Source organism: Botrytis deweyae, assembly GCF_014898535.1.
Source record: "Botrytis deweyae strain B1 chromosome Unknown BDEW_008, whole genome shotgun sequence".
NCBI lineage: Eukaryota > Fungi > Ascomycota > Leotiomycetes > Helotiales > Sclerotiniaceae > Botrytis > Botrytis deweyae.
In genome coordinates this window covers 1,140,913-1,164,661 of record NW_024066215.1, presented here as the reverse complement: position 1 = coordinate 1,164,661, position 23,749 = coordinate 1,140,913, and the positions used below count along the sequence as shown (strand labels likewise).

General features: G+C 42.0%; 7 protein-coding genes across 7 annotated transcripts; 2 read left to right on the top strand and 5 right to left on the bottom strand.

Moving 5' to 3' along the window:
• Positions 1-6,210: 6,210 nt before the first annotated feature.
• On the bottom strand, positions 6,211-8,193 carry EAE98_004529 (uncharacterized protein; the record flags this gene model as incomplete). The annotated part of the gene is made up of 1 exon (XM_038952149.1): positions 6,211-8,193. The coding sequence occupies one exon, from the start codon at positions 8,191-8,193 to the stop codon at positions 6,211-6,213; it is 1,983 nt and encodes a 660-aa protein (XP_038811685.1).
• Positions 8,194-8,837: 644 nt separating this feature from the next.
• Positions 8,838-9,266, bottom strand: EAE98_004528 (uncharacterized protein; the record flags this gene model as incomplete). Its single annotated transcript, XM_038952148.1, has 1 exon — positions 8,838-9,266. One exon carries the CDS (start codon positions 9,264-9,266, stop codon positions 8,838-8,840), a length of 429 nt encoding a protein of 142 aa, XP_038811684.1.
• A 703-nt stretch (positions 9,267-9,969) lies between these two features.
• Positions 9,970-10,487, bottom strand: EAE98_004527 (uncharacterized protein; the record flags this gene model as incomplete). Its single annotated transcript, XM_038952147.1, has 2 exons — positions 9,970-10,320; positions 10,449-10,487. The coding sequence occupies 2 exons, from the start codon at positions 10,485-10,487 to the stop codon at positions 9,970-9,972; spliced, it is 390 nt and encodes a 129-aa protein (XP_038811683.1).
• A 527-nt stretch (positions 10,488-11,014) lies between these two features.
• EAE98_004526 (uncharacterized protein) lies at positions 11,015-11,802 on the bottom strand (the record flags this gene model as incomplete). The annotated part of the gene is made up of 2 exons (XM_038952146.1): positions 11,015-11,330; positions 11,735-11,802. The coding sequence occupies 2 exons, from the start codon at positions 11,800-11,802 to the stop codon at positions 11,015-11,017; spliced, it is 384 nt and encodes a 127-aa protein (XP_038811682.1).
• Positions 11,803-14,141: 2,339 nt separating this feature from the next.
• On the bottom strand, positions 14,142-15,606 carry EAE98_004525 (uncharacterized protein; the record flags this gene model as incomplete). Its single annotated transcript, XM_038952145.1, has 3 exons — positions 14,142-14,524; positions 14,596-15,297; positions 15,372-15,606. The coding sequence occupies 3 exons, from the start codon at positions 15,604-15,606 to the stop codon at positions 14,142-14,144; spliced, it is 1,320 nt and encodes a 439-aa protein (XP_038811681.1).
• A 772-nt stretch (positions 15,607-16,378) lies between these two features.
• EAE98_004524 (uncharacterized protein) lies at positions 16,379-17,020 on the top strand (the record flags this gene model as incomplete). Its single annotated transcript, XM_038952144.1, has 1 exon — positions 16,379-17,020. The coding sequence occupies one exon, from the start codon at positions 16,379-16,381 to the stop codon at positions 17,018-17,020; it is 642 nt and encodes a 213-aa protein (XP_038811680.1).
• A 30-nt stretch (positions 17,021-17,050) lies between these two features.
• EAE98_004523 (uncharacterized protein) lies at positions 17,051-22,744 on the top strand (the record flags this gene model as incomplete). Its single annotated transcript, XM_038952143.1, has 1 exon — positions 17,051-22,744. The coding sequence occupies one exon, from the start codon at positions 17,051-17,053 to the stop codon at positions 22,742-22,744; it is 5,694 nt and encodes a 1,897-aa protein (XP_038811679.1).
• Positions 22,745-23,749: the final 1,005 nt, after the last annotated feature.

The following is a 23,749-nucleotide window of genomic DNA, read 5'->3' as shown; positions in this document are numbered from 1 at the left end:
AATGATGATTGTTTGAACCTTTGATGCCTCTCGGGAGTATTAGCAATTAATTAAGAAATGGTCGATTAGTTGGATTTTGGCTACAAACGAAACGAGGAAACAAAACCAGCCACTTTACAACAGACGCCATTTCAAGCCATCTTTTATGCATTGGAAAAAGTCGAATTTAACAAGACCAATGGCTAAAACATGGACTTGTGAACCCCATTCATTCGCTCAATTACCCTGTTGTGTAAGCATCCAATTTATTTCGGCTCTCTTCCATGACTATTCTCCAGCAACTCAATCCGTCGGCAAATCACATTTTACCATCCAATACCATTCATTGATTGATTCAATACGTAGAATCTGGCATTCTTCTTTTAGAAATCTGCCTTTGAGACCACCTAGCAACGAGCATGCATTCACTATTCTTCTTCTTTGCTCAGTGAACGCCAGTCAACGCGTTTTAAGTCAAGCATTTCGTTGTAACATCAAGTTTTCAGAATCACCGGGTATCATCATCACCATTGGTAACCAGCAGTCCCCAGGCAACGCATCGCAGTACAGTGCATATATACTGCAAGTCATATATACTCAACCAACAATTGGTAGTCGTCTTTACCAATCTTTCAGGACTCTTTACGAGCTTTCGTGACGCGGCTTTTCCTTGCTCCTGCCGCTTCAAAACATTATTCCTGATGACTCTTCGAACATACTTTTTTTTCCTCTGGAAGGATTCTCATTCTCAAAGCCGGAGTAAACACTTCACCAATTAGAGCATCGGCTCAAGGCGCACCATTATGCATTAAATGCAATGATTTTACTAATCCTCATACACAGTACTCGATTTTCGGCACTACTGTAATCTACTGCAAAAGGGATGCTACTACCCTCGCCTACCTAGCTTGAATCCCTTTCGGTCGTCTTTTCCGACCGAAGGTAGAGGACACACAAGCAAAGATCGGAGGCACATGCTCACATCACCTTGATTTCCATGTACAAAACCGAAAAATCTGACAGGTAACACCCGCTGTCGTACTCGATGCATGTATTGTACTGTACGTACCCAAGTACCCAAGTACCGATTCGAGTCAGAGGCATAAATTGATTGCGTCAAAGCCTTTAAATCCTCCTGTACGGTAGATGAAAACGAGATAGAAGACGGGACAAGAGCAGATTCGCTATCTAGTGGTAGCATTTCTGCACCACAGTTTATTGTGCATCTTATCTATACAGCAGATCATTTCCTTCCCTCCTCTCAAAGTTCCTCCATCTCAACCCTCCGTCTCAAAGTCCTTCGCCATCTTTTCTTTCCCTTGCGCTACGTGTATACAAGGCTGAGACTTACCCCTCCTCCATCCTACCATCTTCCACTCGCTATCACAAGACAATGTTATTCTCTCGTCTTCACAAGCTCAAACTATAGAAGATCAATTAAGCGTCAGACTATTGCATCTAGAAGAACCATTTTTACGTCAAAGACTCTTCGAAGAGTCGAACGGATAATAGATTATCTCAATCAACTCTGAAACTAAAATAAAAGTTCAAGCCGCAACATTTCACGTCGATGAATGATATCCCACCCCACTACACCCTCAATTTTCCCATGCCTCACCGCTTCTTTACACTGCACTGCCGTTTGGTTCGCACTTTGCAATAGTTTACTCTAAGCCACAATTACCTTTTATTCCTGCGCGTTTCTCAGTTGCCTAGGTATTGGATTGCTTTGTCTTTTGCTTGCTCGATATCATGTGTCCCATCGTTTTTGCATTCCATTCAACCTTTTGAAGAAAGGGATCTCAACGCCGTAGACCTGCATCCACCCATCCTTCCCGTGCTTAGCTGCTTACATGTCTGCACATACATTTATTTACCTTGGAGTCACCTCATCATATATCATTTATTGGACTTCCTGATTTCCTATTCGGGAAAGGAATACATACTGGCACCCTCTCTGCCTATACGGAGTAGATGAGGGGATAAGTATATCCCCACAATTCTGACTCAAAAAAAGTCACTCGTCCCAAGAAATGTCCATCCAATGTTACACTGAGACTTCATACCCATTCAAAACTTGCAAATTTATCCTTCTGACCATTTTCATAAGCAATGGAGAATGTTCAAGAAGTATATGGAAATTATATTTGAAGAATTAGGTCGCACATTCATGAGTTTTGATTTTGATTTCTCCTTCACCATTCTTTCTAATCCAGATGATTAATCGCGAATGATTCCATTTTGCGTGTACGAGTATTGGCAATCCATTCTCCATTCCAAGGTTTGTGATATATTTCGCTCTCCCCGCGTCGCCTCATTCTTCATCCTTTCTTCCCGCCTTAGAAGGCTGCAAGGGTTTTGATGCGTAATGTGTAATGTGTACCAAAAAGAGACTTTTGCATCGGTGGCGCAACGCATCCATTTACCCTTTTGGGGGCTAAAGGACTTGATGCATACGTTTGATGCAGTGCAGAAGTCGATATTTAAGGATGGGTTTTTGGTGAAGATAGGCATCACATGATAATGTCGATCGATCTGCGCGCTGTCTTTTGTCTTAGTTGACACGTGAAATCCACGTGCAGTCATCTCATCTCGGGCTTTACTCTTTGTACTCTTCTTGACATATGGATGCGTTGACTTTCATGTATCGCCGTTGAACCAAATACACACAACGTCAAGAGTACAAGACACTTCCTAATCGGGATTTCTGAAACAAATCATTTCCAGCATGGCTTAGACTTGGACTTCTAGTGAGGCTCTCACTCTATCCATACAAATAAAGGCGAATTATCGCCGACCATGCCATGCGTAATCAAATGTGATACGAATCAAAGCCTTGCATATGTACATCGTACCGAGTAGCCTTGCCCCTCACAAGACTTTTTTTCTTTTCTACGATACGTACAAGTTCCAAGGTTATTTCATGATGAATATCGTCAATCCCAGCCCTTTGAAGAAATGTCTCTCCGACTTGTTCCTTCTTTCTTATATTCCCCGGGGTGGATACTCAGCCTGAACCCCGGATTCCTCATACTATTAGCTATTCCACTCATTCACAATCCTCCCTTTATATATTTTCATGCCCAAAATCGGGAACGCCCGGTACACATATTGATCCGTTGCGTGATTCATTTCCAAGAAAATATCCCATCAGCTCTTCTCTCTATATGTAAAAGTACCCCGGGCCATCCTTCCGGCTTAGCTCAACAAAATATAAAATCCCATCCCCATAGAAAAAAAAAATCTTTCCCATGCTTTTCTTCCCTCAACCCACTGAATCCACCCAACCTCTTCCTTATTATTCGTGCCCAACGTCAAATTTCACACGTGGTATGGTCCGTGCTATATGCATGTACGGGGAAATGCATGGGCGGATGATTATCATATTTTCGGGCCCCTCTTTCAGATGTTAAATATCGTAATGATGAGGAATTGACATTTATTTTGCCCCTCAACTCTTTGCCCCTCCTTTGCAATACCCAGTCCGAATGTAACTGCATTTAGTCGGTGGATTTTACTGGATGGGCAAAACGATGAAGAGAGTAGATAGTGTTTTGATGCGACTTCGTTCTGATGCGACTTCGTTTTGCTTTCCCACGGTTTCTCATCTAGCTTCCGTTTTTTCCCCTCTCCACAGTGTACTTAGTAGTTACGCTGTGCATTGCTCCATGGTGTTCATGCAATGTCGGGGCCGATAGCAAGGGCCACGCTAAAGAGCATGATCGTCTTTTGCCCCCAGCTCTGAATCAGTTTTCGCGACGTGCCTTAGTGGTGTATGAATGCGTTAGAAGACTTAGATACATATGCACGGGACGAACGAAATGAACCGCATACTACAACACAAGACGGAGAGAATCTTTGATTCTCGAGTTCTAATGAGGAGCTCAAAAAGTGTTGTGGGATCCTGAAAATATCCTGATCGTTTCATTGGACAATTCGAATTGATACATCGAAAAATAGATTATCAGAGTTGGAAGGTTCTTGGGAAGCCGATTTAACTTTAGCGTACCCTGTCATTTATCCATCGTACGTTATGTGCGATCATGTATCAAGTGAGTTAACTTCACCCATCGCGTATGCAATGGGCACAAGGAAGTGAATAAGCCCTACCCGTTTTTATGCCCATATATGCACTTATCACGGCACGGGACACTTTTCAAATATATTGTTGCCCCTGAGGGACATGAAAACTATCCTTTCCGCTCCAATAATTCATATTGCGAAAGTGGGCTCAGATGTAGCTCGAGATATTCGATACCACACTATGCGAGCTCTTTACTGCTAGCTTTTCTTGCTTTGCGCTTTCCCCAATTTTGTTAGGGGATGTGTTTTTCTCTTTCGTTCTCTGCTCGGAGGGTTTGGTTTGCGCATACTTCGTCATGTCGCATGCGAAATGCTGAATTGAAGACGCCGATTGGGAGGGAGAAATTGGATGAGTAGTGAGGAGATGCCTCCGCTCCACTCATGTTGGGATTTATGTTATGTTGATCTCAGTTCGTGGAAGCGAGGCAATATCGATCTCATCTCATAGCTCTACACTGCACTACTTGCTGTTTGAACGCGAGCACAGCGGTTCCATATTAAATGTCAAATAAAGTTTCCAAGGATGCTAGATATCCCTGATACGTTATCTGAGCACGAGGGCACATTTTAGCGGGGCCCTGCTTTCAGAACCTGGAGAGAGCAATCGTGGCTCTGAAACACATGTGAAGGGTTTTCGGAATAGGATTGTGAAAATTTCATTAAGGGCTTGGGAAATTGTACGAGGGGTTTTTTGGGTTCTTTGATATTTGAATTCATATTAGTACCTAGGTATGTATGCAGAATTGCGGTAGCATGTATGAGCTAGATATTATCCTTCTTTGCAAGAGAATTTTTTTTTTCCACAAATGATGGTTGGGGGATTGGCAATTGGATATATTTTTTCTTTGAAAAAATTCGGAGCTGGAGGTAGGTTGGGAGAGGTATAGGAATGAATGGAGTTTTGGAATGGTATGGAAATCTAGCATGGTAGGGTGATTTTTTCCCCGGGCTGATAATTGACACTGCTGGTAATTATGTTTCATTATCATAAGTCTTGAAATTGAAATTGAAATTGGCATTGGAATTGAAATTGGCATTGAGAGAGAGGAACTAGAGTACATCTTCATCTATCTTACTTCTTTCTTCTCTCTCTCCTATGTTCGATTCTATATTTGATTCTATATTATTCTCTAGCCAGCCGATGGAGTGTGGTGGTCGGGTGATTTATTCTTCCGGTTTGTTTGTTTGTTTATCTATCCTTTCTTTCTTTCTTTTTTCATACTGTCTCGGTGCTTGAATGATCGATCACATGTTTATGAGGTTTCTTGGGTGTTTGGATGGTGGATTTTGGAGGGTTGGTGGGTTGGGGTTTGGGATGGATAGGGATGGGGATAGGCATAGATGAGATTTGATGTGATGTGTATTTATGATGATTGTATGTGTGTGTGTGTGTGTGTGTGTGTATTTAGGTATGTATGTAGTGGTTTTCTTATGAGGAAGGGGTAATGGTGAGATTTACGGTAGATTAATCATATATACGTCAAAAGTCAATCAATCACATCTATGCTCCGGAGAACACATTTGGTCTGCTTTCATATGTCTTAGGTTATGTGATAGATTCTGTGGTAGATTCTATATTAGAGTCGCAGTATCTAATCTTTAGTAATTAGAACTGAAAAATTTATTAAATGAACAGGAAGTCGAAGTATAGTTACGGACGGGATCTATTCTTCTGTTGTAGCATCTGATCTCACATGGTTGGGATCTATGGATTTGGTATATCATAGATCTTGTCATCGAATCCATAGAGGTATCAAATGAATTATCTTGCAATTTGGCACATGAGGAATAATTGAATGGCTTGCAGGAGGAGTATGAAAACAATTTACTGTTAGGTTTGATTCAATGTTCTTATGCTGGAGCGTTTGAAGAGGAGGGGGGATAGAGTGTGTTTTTTTCCTTTTATCTCATCTTGTCCCATCTGCTTTTGTTCTATTCTATTTATTTCATTTTATCTATCTTCCATAGGTTGATCATTCTGTCTATCCCGTCCTAAGTTTTGGATTGGAAGAATCGTAGATACCTAGGTAGTAATAATTACAAGCTGTGAAGTGCAATATAGTAGTATGTGATAATCCCCAAACTCCCAATCTCCGTACATCAAAATACAAAAAAACCAACAGTACATAATCATCCAAAAACTCTCTCTCAACCTCTATAAAACAAAAGACGAAACCTCTCAAATCTCCCACCAGATCGTCTCCCCGAATATTTGGAAATCCTTAGATCCCGCGGACATTTTTCAACGAAAGTAAAAAATCTCGCCGGCGGATACGGAATCTCTACTCCCCAGATATTTCCCCTCCCTCTGTTAATTCTCGCGTGGACGACCCATCGCCGCCAGATTTTGTTGATGTAGCGGTAACAGGTGCTCCGGTTCGCGAGGGCCCATTCCGATCCGAGTTTTTCGATTAGGTAGTCCCATGCCTTGATTACGATACGGTGGAATCTGGCTGCGAGGGATTGGTCTTGTTCTGCTTCTTCTTCTTCTTCTTCTTCGGCTTCTTCGGCTTCTTCGGCTTCTTCGGCGTAGTCGTCTTTGTATTCTTCTTCGCCTCCACTAGCATCTTCGTTGTCATCTTCATAGTTTTCTAATACCCATGATACTCTTCCTTCGTCTTCATCATCCCCATCATTATCTTCTTCTTCATCTTCATCTTCTTCTTCATCCCCATCATCATCATCTTCATCATCCCCATCATTATCATTTTTATCATCGTCATCTTCATCATCGTCATCTTCATCATCGTCATCTTCATCATCGTCATCTTCATCTTCTTCTCCATATTCTCCGTCATTATCTACAGGTAGAAGAACCAGGACGTTACTATGACCCTTGTGGGCCTTCCTACAACTACAAAAGTCCTGACCAGGAGCATTCATTTCAAAGAGAATATGAAATGTCCGAAACTGAAGTTCAGCTAATATTGTTTTAGCAAAACTGGAGATTTCCTCTTCCGACTCCTGGAATGAATCATCATCCACGTCGTCTAGATAATCCAGGTAGTTTACATAGTCTGGAGAGTCCATACAATCCAGGTAATTTATATAGTCCGGAGACTCCATACACTCCAGATAATCCAAATAGTCCATACCATGTCCATCATGGGGAACAGCCGCATCATTCTCTGAGCTATTTTGATTCTTATCCTCTTCTGAATGAGCCTCCTGCTCAACGACCGTGCTTCGACTGCCAGCTCCAGAAGCGAGATAATCAGCATAACGAGCTTTTAATGTATCTTTTAACTTTTCTGGAACTATCAACCACACACAAACACCGATAGCGAATAGTATTTTACCGATCAAGACCCATACAGTATCAGTAAATTGCTCAACAGACCCCTGATTGAAAGCAATGGCGAGTGTATTGTTTAGAGGAATACTAGGAGTAGCCCCTACTTTGTCCGTGTTTAGACTTTCCTCATTATCCCCCGGCTCGGAATGAAGATTACACTCGTCTCCACTATCATCGTAGTCCCCACTCTCAGTATCACTATCGAGACTATTATCGCTGTGGTTGTCGCTGTGGTTGTCGCTGTCGTCGTTGCTGTCGTCGTCACTATCACTCTCTTCTTCGTCGTCATCTTCATCCTCGTCTTCAAGATTATGTTGATGATCCTCGACCGCAGTATTGTAGTTATAGCCCCCAAAGAAAAATGTCTCTGACAAAGGACGCGGATGTTCCTCGCCACTAGATACCACTGGATTAAAAGTATCTGGCTCTGGATCCAATACAGCTTGTGAATGAAAGTTTTCCTCGGTGAAAGGAATATTTATAGATGTTAAAATGCTAGTCGATGGCACTGAAGCTATATCGGCGGTCGCTGTCTCAGACGGCATGGCAACCAGAGTATCTGTTACTATTGGAATATCCTTGGAAGACTCGAAGAGAGCGGCTAGCGAACTAGCAAAGCGAGAGGTCCGAAGAGCATTTCGACGGGCTGTCTGTTCTTTCTCCCATTCTTCATCATCAACCCAACCGACCCACGTATTCCCATCTTCATCGATCAAATCAGTGGTATCCTGTACGAAAAGTGGACAACGTAGAGAACCATCGGAGTCATCTCTCTCGATGCTCTTGTTTGTATCTCCTTCACTGTAATGAAGATCATGATCCGGAGTTTGTGACATTGTTAATTCGGTAGCGAGCTGATCAAGATAGATAGCCGTCTTGGTTAAGATTGTCTTTTATAAATCAGTATATTGAGGAATTCTAGGAATACCGAAATGACATACCGATTGAGAAATATGATAATCTATTGCGAGAAAAATCTGATTACTGGCTGTAAGTTAACCCTCAAGGTATTATCTCACCAGTTTTCGAAAGTCGAGAAGGAGCGAAGTTCAAATCAATTATCAAAGTCAACAAATTACTTCTTGTGAGGAATGTTGTCGTGTTGTTGTCTTGATGTAAGATTTGATGAATGTGATATATTGTCGAAAATTATGTGATGTATGGATGTACAGATGAAGAATGAGAATTATTGAAGAAACATGTTTGTGGGCGAGAATGACGCTAAATCAGCGTCGTTGATTTTAAACTACCTCGACCTTAGTTCGGCGACATTTCAAGCAACTAGTTACAATTACCACTTTGGCATTTACCTTAGTCTTATCACACTAACATGAAGATCACTGTGAGATACTTTGACACGTCGAGTTTGAGGTGATTATTCATTCGATTATTACAACGTGATTACGTGCGTCGTGCAAAAGGATTGACCGCTAATGTCTTTCCGATACTCGTACATTTGAGAAGTGAAAAAACTCAACGCTTAAATTGAGGTATCAAAAGTTGATACCGAGACACTAATACATATGACTGGAGCAGAATCTTTGCCTTTAGAAGTGCTCGTTCTCGATTCTTCCACTGCTTTCTCCAACTCTGCAGTTTCCTTTGCTTGCATAGCTTTCTTCGCCTCTTTCGCTTCCTTCGCTTCCCTATATTTTTTGTGCCAGGCGGCCCATGTCTTATGGTAACGATACCAGATAAATGCAGAGATTGCGATAATTAAGACCAAGATGAGCGCGAGTCTGGTCATCGTTGGGGTTGTGTGAACTGTGTTCTCACTAGAGGGTTCTGCTGTTTCAAGATGTGTTGATGTGCCATTGGATTCGTAGGATGTGATATTTGGTTGCGGGTATACGCTTGTTGTGTATATAGATCTGATCAGGTTCGCCGTTTCGTAATGAGTTGGTGACATTCTGACGGTCGAGTAGGTTAATAAATGTGTAGTTGTTAATGGATAGGTTGATGTGAAATCTATTTGTGATGTAGAGATTTTGAACTTTTAAGGTTTGAGAGAACCTCGAAGTATGATGATGATAGTGTTGTTCGGAACTGGTTGGATGACTAAATTAGATACGGCAAAAGGACAGTACAATGAAGCAAGTACAAAGGGCTAGGGAAATATATGTAGTATATGCACTTTTTAATTTTACATCGTGCGAAGTTTATTATCAATAGTCTGGTTTTGGGTCTCAGTCTTAGGCTTGGCTTAAGGTTTCTCATTTTAGCTTTCAAACGTCACTTCCAATCCGTGTTCCAGATCTCAAAGTTAAGCTAGAAAAGAGTCTATAACGTAGCTCAAATCACCAAACCTGAGGTCCGCCAGAAATTTCCTAATCTTACCAATCTTGAACGCTGGAAGAACAAAAGATCTTCGATATTTTAGTGCACATACACTTCACACAATTTCAGTACCTCAAAGGCTCATAAAACTTGTTAATCATGACATCAAGAGATTGATCAAAGTAGTACCCGACGCAGTTGTGAAATATCAAATTGTAATTTGCTGTTGAAGTCTTAGTTCTGAATTGCTCGAATGCCCAAATCGCTATGAATCTCTAAACTGTCTGGATTTCCCTGTGCAGGATGATCAAAATTAAATCTTCTGGAAAAACTGTCTATGAAAATTCTTTTTCTCCATCTTCCCATGCAACTCTCTCAATGGTCTCTAAGTGCGATCCAAGAGATCCATTTTCTGTAAGTCCAGATTCCATCTTCTCTTGTAAGTCTCGAATTGCCGCTGCAGCATCTTGTTTCATTCTTTCTTTGCGATTTTTGCGAATCAAAAAACATAACCTGATTGCAGAGAGAAGGAATCTGAGGGTGTATAATATCATCATCCATCTCAAGTATTGCCTTTTGTTGTACAGTATCTCGTCAGACTTTTGCCGTTCATCACTGGTAGTAGAGTTTAAGAGGCTGGAGGAGTTCGATGGAAGGATATAGTTGAAGTAATATTGAACTGGCACCTATCGGAGAGGGATATTAGCATTTAATAATCAAGTCAAATTAGTCGATTCAATGAACTTTGGAGCTTGAATGATGCCATCGACTTAATGCATCTCCATGGTACTTCAGCTTGGACTTTTCGACATACTGCTTCTGACACACCCGGAATCGAAAAGACACTTACCATATTGATGAAAACCTATTGTTATTTTCTAGACTTGGGAATTTCCTACATAAAATAGTGTGTATTGATGTGGGGTGTTGGTTGGTGTAAGGGTGTACGGCGAGAGATTGGGAGTACTGTTTACAGAAAAAAGTCTTTCGCAGTGTTCACAAAAGGTCACTACACTTTCCTGGAATTGCCAACACTAAGTTTGAGATCGCATATCTATTAATCGTTATCATGGGCAAGAACGATGCAGATGCCAACGTCAAATTCTTTGGTCCCCTATCTAGTTCGCTAGTTAGCTCGCTAGACAATCTAGTGTTTCTTAGTCGACACGCTAAGCTCAATGATACGGAGTAAATGATCACACACGAATTTGCCAAAAGAAAAGAGACATGTGTGTAGAAGCAAACCTATTGAACCACAGTGGGCAAATAAAATTCCAGCATCAAAATATATTGGTTACATATAATTCATTTACTCCTAATTCCTAAATACCGGAAATATTCGCTCAATCCTGATTTTGAATAACTTATCCCAAGAATACCCTAAACACTTTTCTCCTCCTGCGCCAGTAATGGGACACTCTCTTCTCCCGTTACCAACACGTCATCTTGGGAATCAGATATGATGACGGTATTACGACTGAGAAGAATCGATACGAATATTAAGAGGAGAAGAGACATCATTGCCCATGCACCAACATTATATTGGTCGTCTGTCGTCTCCATCGGTTTGCTTGCGATACAGTTGATTCCTTCGGGAAATTCGGTGAAGTTATTGTGATGGGCGAAGAAGATAAGAGCTTGATTGGCGCCTTGAGTTGTGTCCGAACAATGGGCGAATGCTGGTCGGTCGAGGTAACTTTGATAATGATGGCTGCATTTTGAATTGTTAATATCAGATTGTAGTATTGGTGAGTATTTTTCAGAGTAACTAACTTCTTTCCTTAGACGAACGATTCTTTATTGCAGTGAAAAGGGGTTGAATGATTTCGAAGTAAATGATGGATCTTTTTTCGAGATTCGAGATTGTGTGAACTGAACGTTTGAAGAAAGTAGTACGATGAAGATGTTTTTCTATATGAAACGAATTTAACGTGAAATGCTAGAACTCTTGCAAAATGACGGCTCAAGCTCTAGCTCAAAACTATAAGGTTATACACGTGATCATATATTCTGTTCCTAGAAGACCACACTTGCATAGCCTCTTAGCCACCAAGAATTGGTTTGAATCCACGTTCGACCGGAGTTAGATTCCCAATTTACTGAGATTTCATGAACACCGGAATTTGCCATGATTCTAAGGTTGACTCTAATTGTTGCTTTGTATCCATATTTGAAGCAATCCACTTATCGAAATCGTCCCGATGTTGAACTTGCAGTACAATTGGGTCAAAATGTATTGTAGAGGTCTTAATCATTCCCTAAATTGAAAGCATGATCTTCATACGATTTATTTTAAAGCTGACTGTGAAAACCAGTGCTTCGATGGCTGAGATTTCGATCAAACTTACATTTGTGAGCAGTATTCTTACAACTGATGCGAAGAATTTTGTCTCTATCATTGAGGTTGAGGTGCGTTTATGCTCTACCCAAATTAGCCAACACGTATCGCTTTCCTTCTCCATTGGTGTCTTCCGTCCTTCGCCACCAATTTTGAAACTTACTGAGCATGAATGTGAAGTTTCACCGAATATCGTGAAGATGTCATTTCAATCAGTGGCTTCAAAGCTCCAAACCCGATAAATGAGATGACAGAATATCGATAATGCTCTTTTATGCCAATTTCCCTTTGGCTTAAGGCTTATGTCTGCGGCTTATTTCCACCACTGTACATGCTCATCTTTCCAAGAATTTCTCGGACATTCATTGTTACATTTCTATTTTCGATAATGAAGCTCAGATATGCCATTTTTGGGTTTCAATCAATGAGCCATTTAGATTTGGAGATAACCATCCACCCCGCATTCAGAAGTTGAGCAAACTGTGATATTTCATATCAAATCAAAAAGATATGCGGAAAGATGAATAGAACCCAGGAGATTATTTGTACAATGTGCGAAAGGTGTAAACCATGGTAGAGACGCAATCAATCTGTCATCACCTACGGGACATCACGGTCGGTGCCGAGAATTCAGGAGGTCAGACGCTCCTAGAGTCTCATGTCAGCAACTAGAGCTATGGGGTTCAATGATCACAATATTATTCGAGGCAAGCATTCATTTTTCTAAACAATTGTATCAATAACAAGAGTATACGATAGATAATCAAGAGATGAGGTTCGCGACGGTCACGTGTAACTGTCTTAGCTCATAATTTTCCTCATCCACAAGCGGCAACTTCATACTCGTGCTGCCAGAAAGTATGCAACTCCGGCGCTATGAAAACCAGGTTAGTTCTCTTGTAGTTTACCATCTTGTGGTATGTGCATCTAGCGTCGGAGTTGCATACTTTCTGGCAGCACGAGTAGCTTTCTTTAACCAGCTGAACATCAAATGCATTTCAGTTGCATGCGATCATAAACTACTCCTAATAGTGAATTCTTTATTTTATATTATAATAGTATTCTTCCTTATATATAGAATATAAAGAATACATGAATTTTTTATTTTAATCTTGAATTTCTTCTTATTATAATAATATCAAGTGATTTAATTAATGTTTATTAAAAACTATAATTACTTTATAGATAAGTTAGTTAAGAACTAAACTATACTATCTTTATATTAGAAACAGTAACTTAGAGAACTCAAGATTATCCCCTAGACTGCGGGTTACGGCCAGGTTCCACTTATAATACCTTATTAGCCAATCAAAGTATTATAATCTAAAAGCTTTTGAAATCATAAATCGTATTATCTTGAGAATGAAATATAATAGGATTTAAAAACTTTATATAATTTTTTTTAAAAAAATAAAATATATAAATCTATAATAAACCTTTTGATTATTTATTAATTCAATAAATTCTAATCTTAAATTTCAATTAAAAAGTTTTCATATTTAATATAATTTGTAAAGTTATTGATGTTTTTGTTTGCGTACAAGCCACATATACCGGCCGTAACCCGCAGTCTAGGGGATAGTTTCAAGTTTCATTTTGTCTATATCACCTAATTGTATACTCTGATATTGTCACGGTCAAGCTGCGTAGGGCTTTCGGAGGCACGTGAGTTGGTCCTATGGATCTACTTCGAACCGACGCCAGCCCGCGCACAATTATAAAATGTAGAATTTTCATAGTTTAGGAGAATTAATGAAAAGTCTTTGAACTACATTACATCTAGTTGATTCATTGCTATTATCTACTCTAACAGATATCATTCGAGAAGTATAGAGACTCGCTGGTATAAGTAGATTCAAAGAAAAAAATTGAGATCAACAAAATCCTTCCATTCATACACTAACATCTTTAGAGTTGTGCATAAACCGCATATTAGCAGATAATGATACAGCTATCTAAGTGGATAAACAAATAACGTATAGTATACAAATGGACTGAAGATACATCACTCATATGGTAAAATCAAACATCAATAAATCAGCATGCAGCTAAATATATCAAGATGTGAAATGTTTATGTGGTTGGATACAGGATGGTGCAACAGATTAAGCAAGTAATGGCTGGAGCATGGGAACCAGCATTGAGGCTAACAATCAAAATGCACCAGTCTTAGATGTGTTTCTCTTCAGTATTGATCAAGTCATGTTCGGGGACGTCGGCCGCCATCTGTATGGTGGATGATTGGGGTGGGGGTGGGAGGTTATCAATGCGTGTCCCGAATCTATTGGGTCCCATTTGACGCTCATTTGCTGCTCGCCAGAAGTCAAACTCAGAGGGCTGGACTCGCATGGAACCTGGAAAGAAAATAGGGACTAAGCTCATGCCCAGGCCAGGATACTGCCGCTCAGCGGCTTTTAGCACATCTGCTACACGGTTGCCTCGGATTGGCTGACCGATATCGCGAATGTGAACACCCAATGCACTTGGGGATCGGCGAGCTCCCGCAGCGATCACATTCTGAATACTCCCCAAGGCTCCGATGCCCAGTAGATCTAGCTAGAGATTAGCTAGGTCGAAAAACATAGCGTGTGCCCAAGAAATCCTCCTCGCAGCAGTAACTTACACCAGGTATCAATCGCCAATCCATCTGCTGTGATCAGTAGCCCAATCCACTGAATTGCTAGAAGTGCGGCAGCGAGGCGGGTGACGCGTGAAGGGGCGGACGTGCGAGTTCCCCGAGCCAGGATCTCCAGATCCAAGCCAGCCTTTTTTTCACCTAAGATTACAACTGCGTGGCGGCTGCCATTGCCTTGGGTGAGGGTGACTGTGGCCCCCCCGTTTCGAGGACATGACCATTTCTCTTTCCGCCATTGTGGAAGCGAGCCGCTCAACAGGGCTAGAAAGTTCCCATAGGCAGTGATGAGAAATGTACCCCACTGCCCATACAGCACCCATGGTAGCATAGCAATGACTAGCTGCCCGAGGATGACTACAAATCCCGAGTACCATACCCAATCGCAATGTGGAACGCCATGATTGTGCCCATCTTGATTGATAACTTGATAGACCGAGATTCGCAGGGCTTCCCATGGCTTCCCCTGCTGGTGGCTGATGCCCTTTTCCTTTTCGGTGAATCCCGGACGGGCCGAGACAGATTGCGAGGGTGGAACATGAGACTCCTCACCTTCCATCTCCTTATCGTATCGATCGTCCAGGTCGCGTAGCAAGCGACCTAAGATCCATGAACTTGCGGTCCGGACATGTTTACTGTCTGCACCAATAACTAGCGTATTAAGCATGTCGGTCTCGGGCATCAGTCGTCCGTCTATGTCAAGTAGTTGTGAGCGGCTAAGAGAGGAAGAACTGGCGGAGAAGAGGTTGGGTGGATTATCTGCTTACCTCCAATCATCGAAAGTAAGGCTTTCGCGGAGTATGCCACCCATCCAAAGGAGAAAGCAACCGGGGTGATTGCGCGCCCTGCCAGCTGAGCGACAGCTTGCTGAACGATCTCTGGCCCTAACAAGAGGAGAACAGAGAAGATATCACTCGGATCTACCCACTGCGATGCGAAATAATCGGCTGTTGTGGTAGGATTCGTGATATTCACAGATCGGAGGTTCACCCACGCTTTCATGATTGGAGACATGACTGGGTGAAGAGGCATTCCTGACTGGCAAAAGTAGAGAGACCGGAAAAACACGAAATTGGGTTCAATATATCGCTGCGACAAATACCTCTCGATGTGATCGTTCGCGATTTCTCTGTTAAAAAGGCTAATAACTATCACTGATTTTAGTCGTTTTGGGACGTTTAAGACAAACAAATGTGAAAAAATACGTGGGTTAATTGGCAATGTGACTGTAGCGAAGCGATGTACTCGAGTAGTGTGGGGCAGTCAGCTTGGGCAGCTATACAGAACCGATCAATACTTATCCAGGCCAATACCGTTTTCGTTAACAAAAGCTTAGGTGGCATCAAATACATCCAGAAAAGTTTGTAGCTTTTTATAGGATATAGGATATTTGTTCCCAGGTAATGTTACTGTTTCCATGTAAATGCAACAACTCAGCTTTGCCGTACAATTCAGCTCCAGGGGCCAGTGTGACCTTTTGATTCAGCCGCAGCGACGAATTGTGGCGACTTTTGATTTGCCCAAAGATGCTTTGAGTATTTTCATGGAGTTTCAGTTCGAACATTTTCACAGAGCCTCAATATATATCGAGGATCTAGATGATGATAAGTATGTTAAAAAAAAAGATCATTGATTTTCATAAATCCAAGAATACAAGAAAGAAATCCGTTTTCTTTTTTCTCTCTTTTTTTCTCTTTAGAACAAAACAAGTTTACCTGGCCGGGTCTCGAACCAGTTTCTAATATCTCACCTATATTTTTGTAGCAGATCTAGTATGGAGGATCCAACTCCTGCCACAGGAATGGATGATGTCAAGCTCCAGTCGATAATTGCCAGTATCCCAGAAGCTTTCAGGCTACATGGTATTTGGGAGCCTGATGACGGCTCCTCCGATGAAAATTCTTCCGATTCCGAGGACATGTTTTCTGACACCGGATCCGAAGATTGTGATGAAGAGACTGAGGAGGGTAAAGATATGAATGACACCAACGGTAACGAGGAAAACAACAACGACGATGAAGAAGGTGACGACGATGATAATGAGGAGGATGAAGAAGATGACAACGATGCTGTTGATGATAGTGAAGAGGACGAAGACGGCGACAACGCGGAAAGTGGTGCAGAAGACAATGATGAAGAAGGCGGTCCTCCAATCGTCCTCTTCAATGTGCGTTTCGATGATCGCCTTCTGTGTGAGAGTGAAACAAATGTCGAAGAGCATGATGAATGTCCAAATAGCATTCTACGCGCTCATATGTGGGGTGCTCGTTCGAGACTACACTTAGGCCACCACAAAATGGGATTCCTCTCGCAACTCGCTCAGGTTTGTGTTCGTTCCAAGTTGCACAATTGTAAAACGAAGAAGTGCAAGGAGACGAGAGAGGCCATGGCCAAGTGGGCACCGGATTGCAACTAGGCCAAATTTGGAGAATGGGCTCTAGTAGCTATGTCATGCCAGGCTGCGATGGATGATCAACAGAACAGGTCACGAGCCCATACCCATCTTGCTAAATCCGTCACTAGTTGTTTTGCCATCCTCAAAAAATTCAGGGACAAGGAAAAATACATTACGCCTTTCTTAGACGGCCAAGGCAACGATTTACCTTGTTCCATTGAGCTTTCGGGGGTTTTCAATATCATCTATTGGATGGCGGGAATCCAGTCTCAACTGGGCACTGGATCTGCAGATTTCAGCAAGTGGGGTCATGATTTCCTCCCATTTCGTTACACTGCCAGGACGGTACAGGAAGCGGCTCGAAGCGTTGGAGATCTTTCACTCTGCAAGAATCGTTTGTGGAACCTGGTTAACGTCAGCGATCGAAAACACGGAGATCTTCCAGATATCGTCGCCGCTATTATTCGTCATAAGGAGTATATTTCCCATAAAGGTCATGAGAAATGTGCACCAAGCAAGTGTCAGGGAGCTCAAATGGACAGTACCAAGGTCGTTCAGCTTCATAAATGCGTCGAAACATACGATAACTCTCAAAATGACACTGCGGGACCCATCAATTGCGTGCAAAAGCTGTTTCCTGTAGAACTACTCCTGCCCAATCTTGAGCTAGGCAAAAGTACTGCATGGCTTTGTCAAGGAACTCAAGAAACAATCCCGGGAAAGGGACAGGATATGTCCAACGAGATGCACCGACTTTGCTCTAACAGCGATCCATACATTGCGCTCTCACACGTTTGGTCTGATGGAACTGGTGTGGGAGTAAAAGATGCTGGATCTGTCAATTCTTGTCTCTTCAAATACTTCGCCAGTATTGCGACTGACTTAAAGTGCAAGGGAATCTGGTGGGATGCATTATCAATTCCGTATGATCCCAAGGCCCGGAGTAAGGCCTTGAGCGTCATGCACAGCAATTATGCCAATGCAAGCTACACAGTTGTTCATGATCAGTTTCTACTGAACTTTCCATGGAGCGATGATGGAGGTCCGTGTCTTGCGTTAGTTCTTTCTACTTGGTTCACGCGTGGATGGACCGCGCTGGAATTGGCTATGTCGAAAAGTGTCAAGGTCTTGTTTAAGGATGCCAAAACTGGAAAGCACATAGTCAAGGATCTAGACCAAGACATTTTGGCGCACAGTCCGCGCGCTTCGTCCAGAGCTCACTGGCTGGCAACCTCCCTGATCCAACGACTCCGGAGACCGATTGATAACGTTGGAGACCTGGTCACGATTCTCTCCCCTCGCAGTACATCATGGGTGCGAGACCGCACAATTATCGCCAGTCTTCTTGCCGGCGTACCTGACCCCGATCTTTCCAAGGGTGAAAGTGAAATTACAAGAGATATACTGCGATATCTGGGTAAAATACCTTCTGCAAGCCTTCTTCATGGCAAGCCAACGATGAATGATAGCGGCGGCTATTCCTGGAGTCCTGCAACCCTGGATGATCTTCCCGTAGAATTTTATAGGGGTTCCCGATCCACTGATGATACACTCGGATCTATGCTAGAGATCGATGACTCCGGCGCGGTTTGGGGGCTGTGGGACTTTCGGGAAGTTGTGGAGTCTGATATCATGGAGCCTTACGGTAATGACCTTGCTGCAACCCTCAGAGTTCAGCTTGCTCTGGAAGAGTGGGATAAGCATATTCTCCTTATGCCACCGGGCTCGTTCACTGGTACCAAAGCCCTGCTTGTCGTCCCGTTGGCTATACTGAAAGATGGTCCAACAATCAAATGTCGCTATGTCGGTACCGTTATAGTGAGACATGACGAAAAGACAAAATGGCTGTGGACCACCCAGAATATCCAGTTAGGCGGCCAGGAGAAAGGAGATCGAGCGTTGAAGGCTGGGAAGGTTTGGGAGTACTTGTCATCAATAAATGATAAATCCATGTTTGATAAAGACGAGATGGTAATCAAGGACAATTCGGAAGAGTCTTCGATTGGAAAGATGTCTGAGTCTGCGAATCGCTTTGGTGAGTGGCTCAGGGGAGGTACGGAGGACCTATCCACTTGGTTGGCCAATGACTCGGCTACACAAGAATCATATCCCGCCGATTTAAGCCATGAGGCTCTTATCAAAGCTTTGGAAACTAACAATAGAAGTGCCACCAGAGTTCTGGTCAAAAATAATGTAATGATCGATCCAGCTGTCGTCAATTTCTCGGTGGATCAAACTGTAACAAAAGATAAGGTCCAGCAAGATCGCAACGACAAAAAGCTGGCTCGTGGTCTTACGCTTCTGGGGGATGTCTACGCGGAAAACAAGTTATTTGAAAGAGCTATCGCAACCTATGCCTTTGTTCTTGAAGGGAATTGGGCAAAGCGTGAAGAAGTGAAGAGTAGCCTCCCATATCGAGACATTCAGCTTGCCTTGGGACAGTCTTTCATGGCCGTGCAACGAATTGCTTCGAGCAATCGACTCGCCAGCCACAGCAAATACACTCAAGTTGCTGAAGGTCTCTTTGCACAAATATTGGAAGTATGCGAGCGCAATGGGAGCTACTGGTCAGTGGAAATCAACAATAAACGTCGAGAACCAACACGAGGGCAGCCACCAACTTCAAATCCTATGGCGGACAAACAAAAAGACGAGTCAAAGCTGACCACAGATGATCCAGGCAAGACTGTGAATGATCTGAGCAAAGAGATCCAGGATCGACGGGGTGACGAGCGAAAATCAACCAAGTGGTTTCAACTAGAGCTCAACGCCATCGCTGAGATGATCGCTTTGGCGGCCAGTCGCTATGATTTCAAGACAGCCAGCGAACAATGTAAAAGGGCCCTAAGAAATTTCGGTGACTCGATTGAGGATTTTGAAGGATTTAAACCACGATGGCCGGATAGGAGAACTCAGAATACCACCTCGAAAAAAGAGCGTGATGAAACCGTCGCCGCAGTCTACCAGCGAGCTTTAAAGAGACTAAGCTCCATCCTCAAAAAGCATCACCCGCTACTTCTCGTTATTCGACTGCATTTAGGAGCGAATTACAATCTTCAATCCAAATACAAGCAAGCTGAGATGCACCTCAACCAAGTATTATCAGGCTTGGAAAATCAGGCTCGGCCGTCTATTCAAGGATTCAACACACATGATTCTTTGGCCGCTTTTCAAGACCATCATGTCCTCCTTGCTTTGACAAAATACCACCTTGGCCAGACATACATGGAACAAGATCGATATGACCACGCTCGCGATAAATTTAACGAAGCTTTGAAATTGAATCCAGCCGGAAGACCAGAAGGCAGCGAGCTTTATTATTCAACCACCTTGGCTCTGTGTAAAAGCTATCTAGAGCGCGACAAGGTTGATGCAGATAAGGCCCTCAAACTTGCAGTGTCCGTCATCGTGGCCAACCAGACGGAGATAGTAGGATCAGACCCAGATTGGCATCTACTGATGGAAGCAAACTTGAGCGTTGCCCGAGCTCTCCGTGCGACCGGAGAGACAAACAATATAGATGAGGCCAGCAAAATTTGTGAGTACACTCTGAACTTGGCTAAAGAGCAAGGTTTGTTTGGTGAGGAGAGCAATCTGGATGAAGCAGATCTAGCTTCGTTTTATGCTTCCCTCTACGAAGAGAAAAAGCTCTACGAGGAAGCTAAGAGCCTCAGAGGGAGTGTTCGTGATATTGTTTCAGAGCTAGAAGGACCCACCAGTCTATCATACTTTAAGTGCTCAAACACTCTCGCAAAGACACTCCAGAAAAATGGAGATTTCTTGACGTCGGTGGACAACCACGACGAGGCACAGATAGAGTTTGAAAATGCTATTGCCGAATTCAGTGCTGTTTTCAAGGGATTTAAAGAGGTCTTAGGAGAATATGCGACCCGGACATTGCGGACTTGTCAGACTCTTGGTACGCTTCATCTTGCTCTTGGGCAGATGGAAAAAGCTCGAGAATTTTACGATCAAGCATACCAAGGATACCGGAAGCGATACGGAATAAATCACCGCTATACTTCGACTGCAGCCCACAAACTTGGGTCTGTCTGCTATCAAAGCTGCAAATTCACACAAGCAAAAGAGTCATTTCTAACGGCGTACTCTGGATACAAGGAAGACATAAAAAAGAAAAATTTTCACAAAGATATCACGTCAGTGTTAATCGATCTAGCTGAAACCTGTGCAGTTCTTGGAGGCCCAGACTACGAGGAGCTTGCGGAAAAGTACTACAACCAAGCACTGACTCACCTGAAAGATTGCGGGCGCGACGACATGAAGCATGATGCGTTCCGCGTAAAGCTCAAAAAGGGCGATTTATTTAGACAACAGAAGAAGTTTCCGGAGGCGAAAAAATTAATCCTGGAGGCATATCAACATTTCTGTGATTTTGATTTGAGCGAGTTGAACAAAGACAACGTGGATAATGGTAATGCAATAAAGCGACACGATTCAGTAGAGCAGTGGGAAGCCATGTTGCGATGGGCAGAGCTACTATTGAATCTTCAACAGCACGAAATCGAGTGGGAAGGTTCTGAAGATAATCCCGAAGAATTAATTCGGGAGGCTAAGAGAGGCTTGAAAGATGCCACTAGTGCTAGCCATCCGCTTACCATTCAGGCTGCGGTTCTCCTTGGTGAAATCTGTTTGCAGAAAGAATGTGAGGGTGATTGTGAGGGGGAAAGGGAGCTCGAAGTTGTTATAAATCTTTGTCAGAAGATTCTACCACCTGGTGCTCCCGTGATAATCAGGTCTATGGATTGCTTGATTCACCATTGGTCGAAAAACGCCGATAAAAGTAAAGATGTTGAAAACATGCAAAAATCCAAGTGGAAAGCTCTCAAGGATGGATATGGCATTGACACGGCAGTTGCGATCATGAAAATGACAGACCCCAAGCGAGAAAATATCATGTGGAGCTTCAATTATCTTGATGACGAAGATGATGAGAACGAAGATGATGAGAGCGAAGATGGTGAGAACGAAGATGATGAGAACGAAGACGATGAGAACGAAGATGATGAGAACGAAGATGATGAAGAAGAAGATGGCGACAACGAAGACGATGACAGTAGCTCTGATGAAGACGACATGAGCTCACAGTCGAGTGATGAAGAGGATCTGGATCTCAGGTGCGAACAGGGAGTATCAGAACAAGTGGAACAGCAGTGCATTGTCCCACCAGAGTATTTTACTATGGTTCATAATGCGCAGCCTGTTATGGCACAGCCCTGCAACCCAGAATTCCAGGTTCAGCAGCAGGAACAATTTATGCCCCAACCTCAATACCAGCAGCAAAACTTTGAGGAAAGTCTGGCCTCGCTCGTTCAAAACATATTGAATTTACCCTTTCAGGCTCTTCAAGGGTTCAGCGATGGATTCAATGGAGGATATAATACTCTGCCCCAGGAAGATCCACCGTCACTCTTTCAAACCACATTGGATCTACCCTTTCAGGCTCTTCAAGTGTTCAGCGATGGATTCAATGAAGGATATAATGAAGGATATAATACTGGGTTCCAGGAGAATCCACCGTCACTCTTTCAAACCACATTGGATCTACCCTTTCAGGCGCTTCAAGGGTTCAGCGATGAGTTCAATGAAGGAGATAATACTCTGCCCCAGGAAGATCCACCGTCACTTTTTCAAACCACGTTGAATTCACCCTTTCAGGCTTTTCAAAGGTTCAGCGATGCATTCAATGAAGGATATAATGAAGGATATAATGCTGGGTTCCAGTAAATAGACATTTGACATCTCAGTATTATTCATAGCTATCCGTTAAATCCAGACTGTGGTGTAGAAAGTAGAGGGACATTAAATGGTTTTCGGTTTGCATGATTTATTCCTACTCGATTACTATCTGATTTCTACGAGTAATAATTTGAAACTAATCATTGTAGCCCGGTCATGAGCATATAATGAATTTGATTCACCAGACAACAAGAATAGTAATTTTAGTCTAAATGAGAAGCTGACTCTGATTAACAATGAATATATAATGATCATAAACACCTATGATTAGTAAAAAAAAGTATATTACCTTTAATTGTTTTTATTTCTCTTTGTATATTCCTTTGAATTTATAGTAACCGGCAATTGAAAAAAGCCATAGCTCAAAAACACACCTAAAATGATCATTTATTAACCTTTTCAATAATACATAATTATTTATATAAAGTATATAAGAAATATATTTTTATACATATATAATAGAGATTTATTAATTATTTGATAAAAAATATATCAAATATTTTTAAGATTTTTTTTGATCTTGAATTCATAGTTTGAAGTTAAAGCTTTTGAAAAAATGTAAAAATACGCTAAATTAACTAGTAAAATTGTCACAAAATCGAATTTTTGAATTTGATCAACTTTAATCAATTGAATTAATACGAAATAATTTATTAAAAATAATTCATTCAATTTTTATTGAAATTTATATAAATTATTATACTATATTAAAATCTTATAATAATTAATTCAAAGGTATTCAGAACATCTTACTTTAAAAAGGATGAAAAATAATCATTTTTGGTGTATTTTTCAGTTTCGGCTTATTTCAATTGTCTAGTACTGTATTTATCCATATTATTACAGTGGTGCAACAACTTCCTGGACAAACGTTGGCAAATTGCAATTCAACATCATTACCTCTACAATTCTATAAACAGTAGGCAACAGTCTCGGGAATCTCCTTGGAAATCCAGGTGCCAGAATGAACACGATCAGTCTCTTCATCGACGA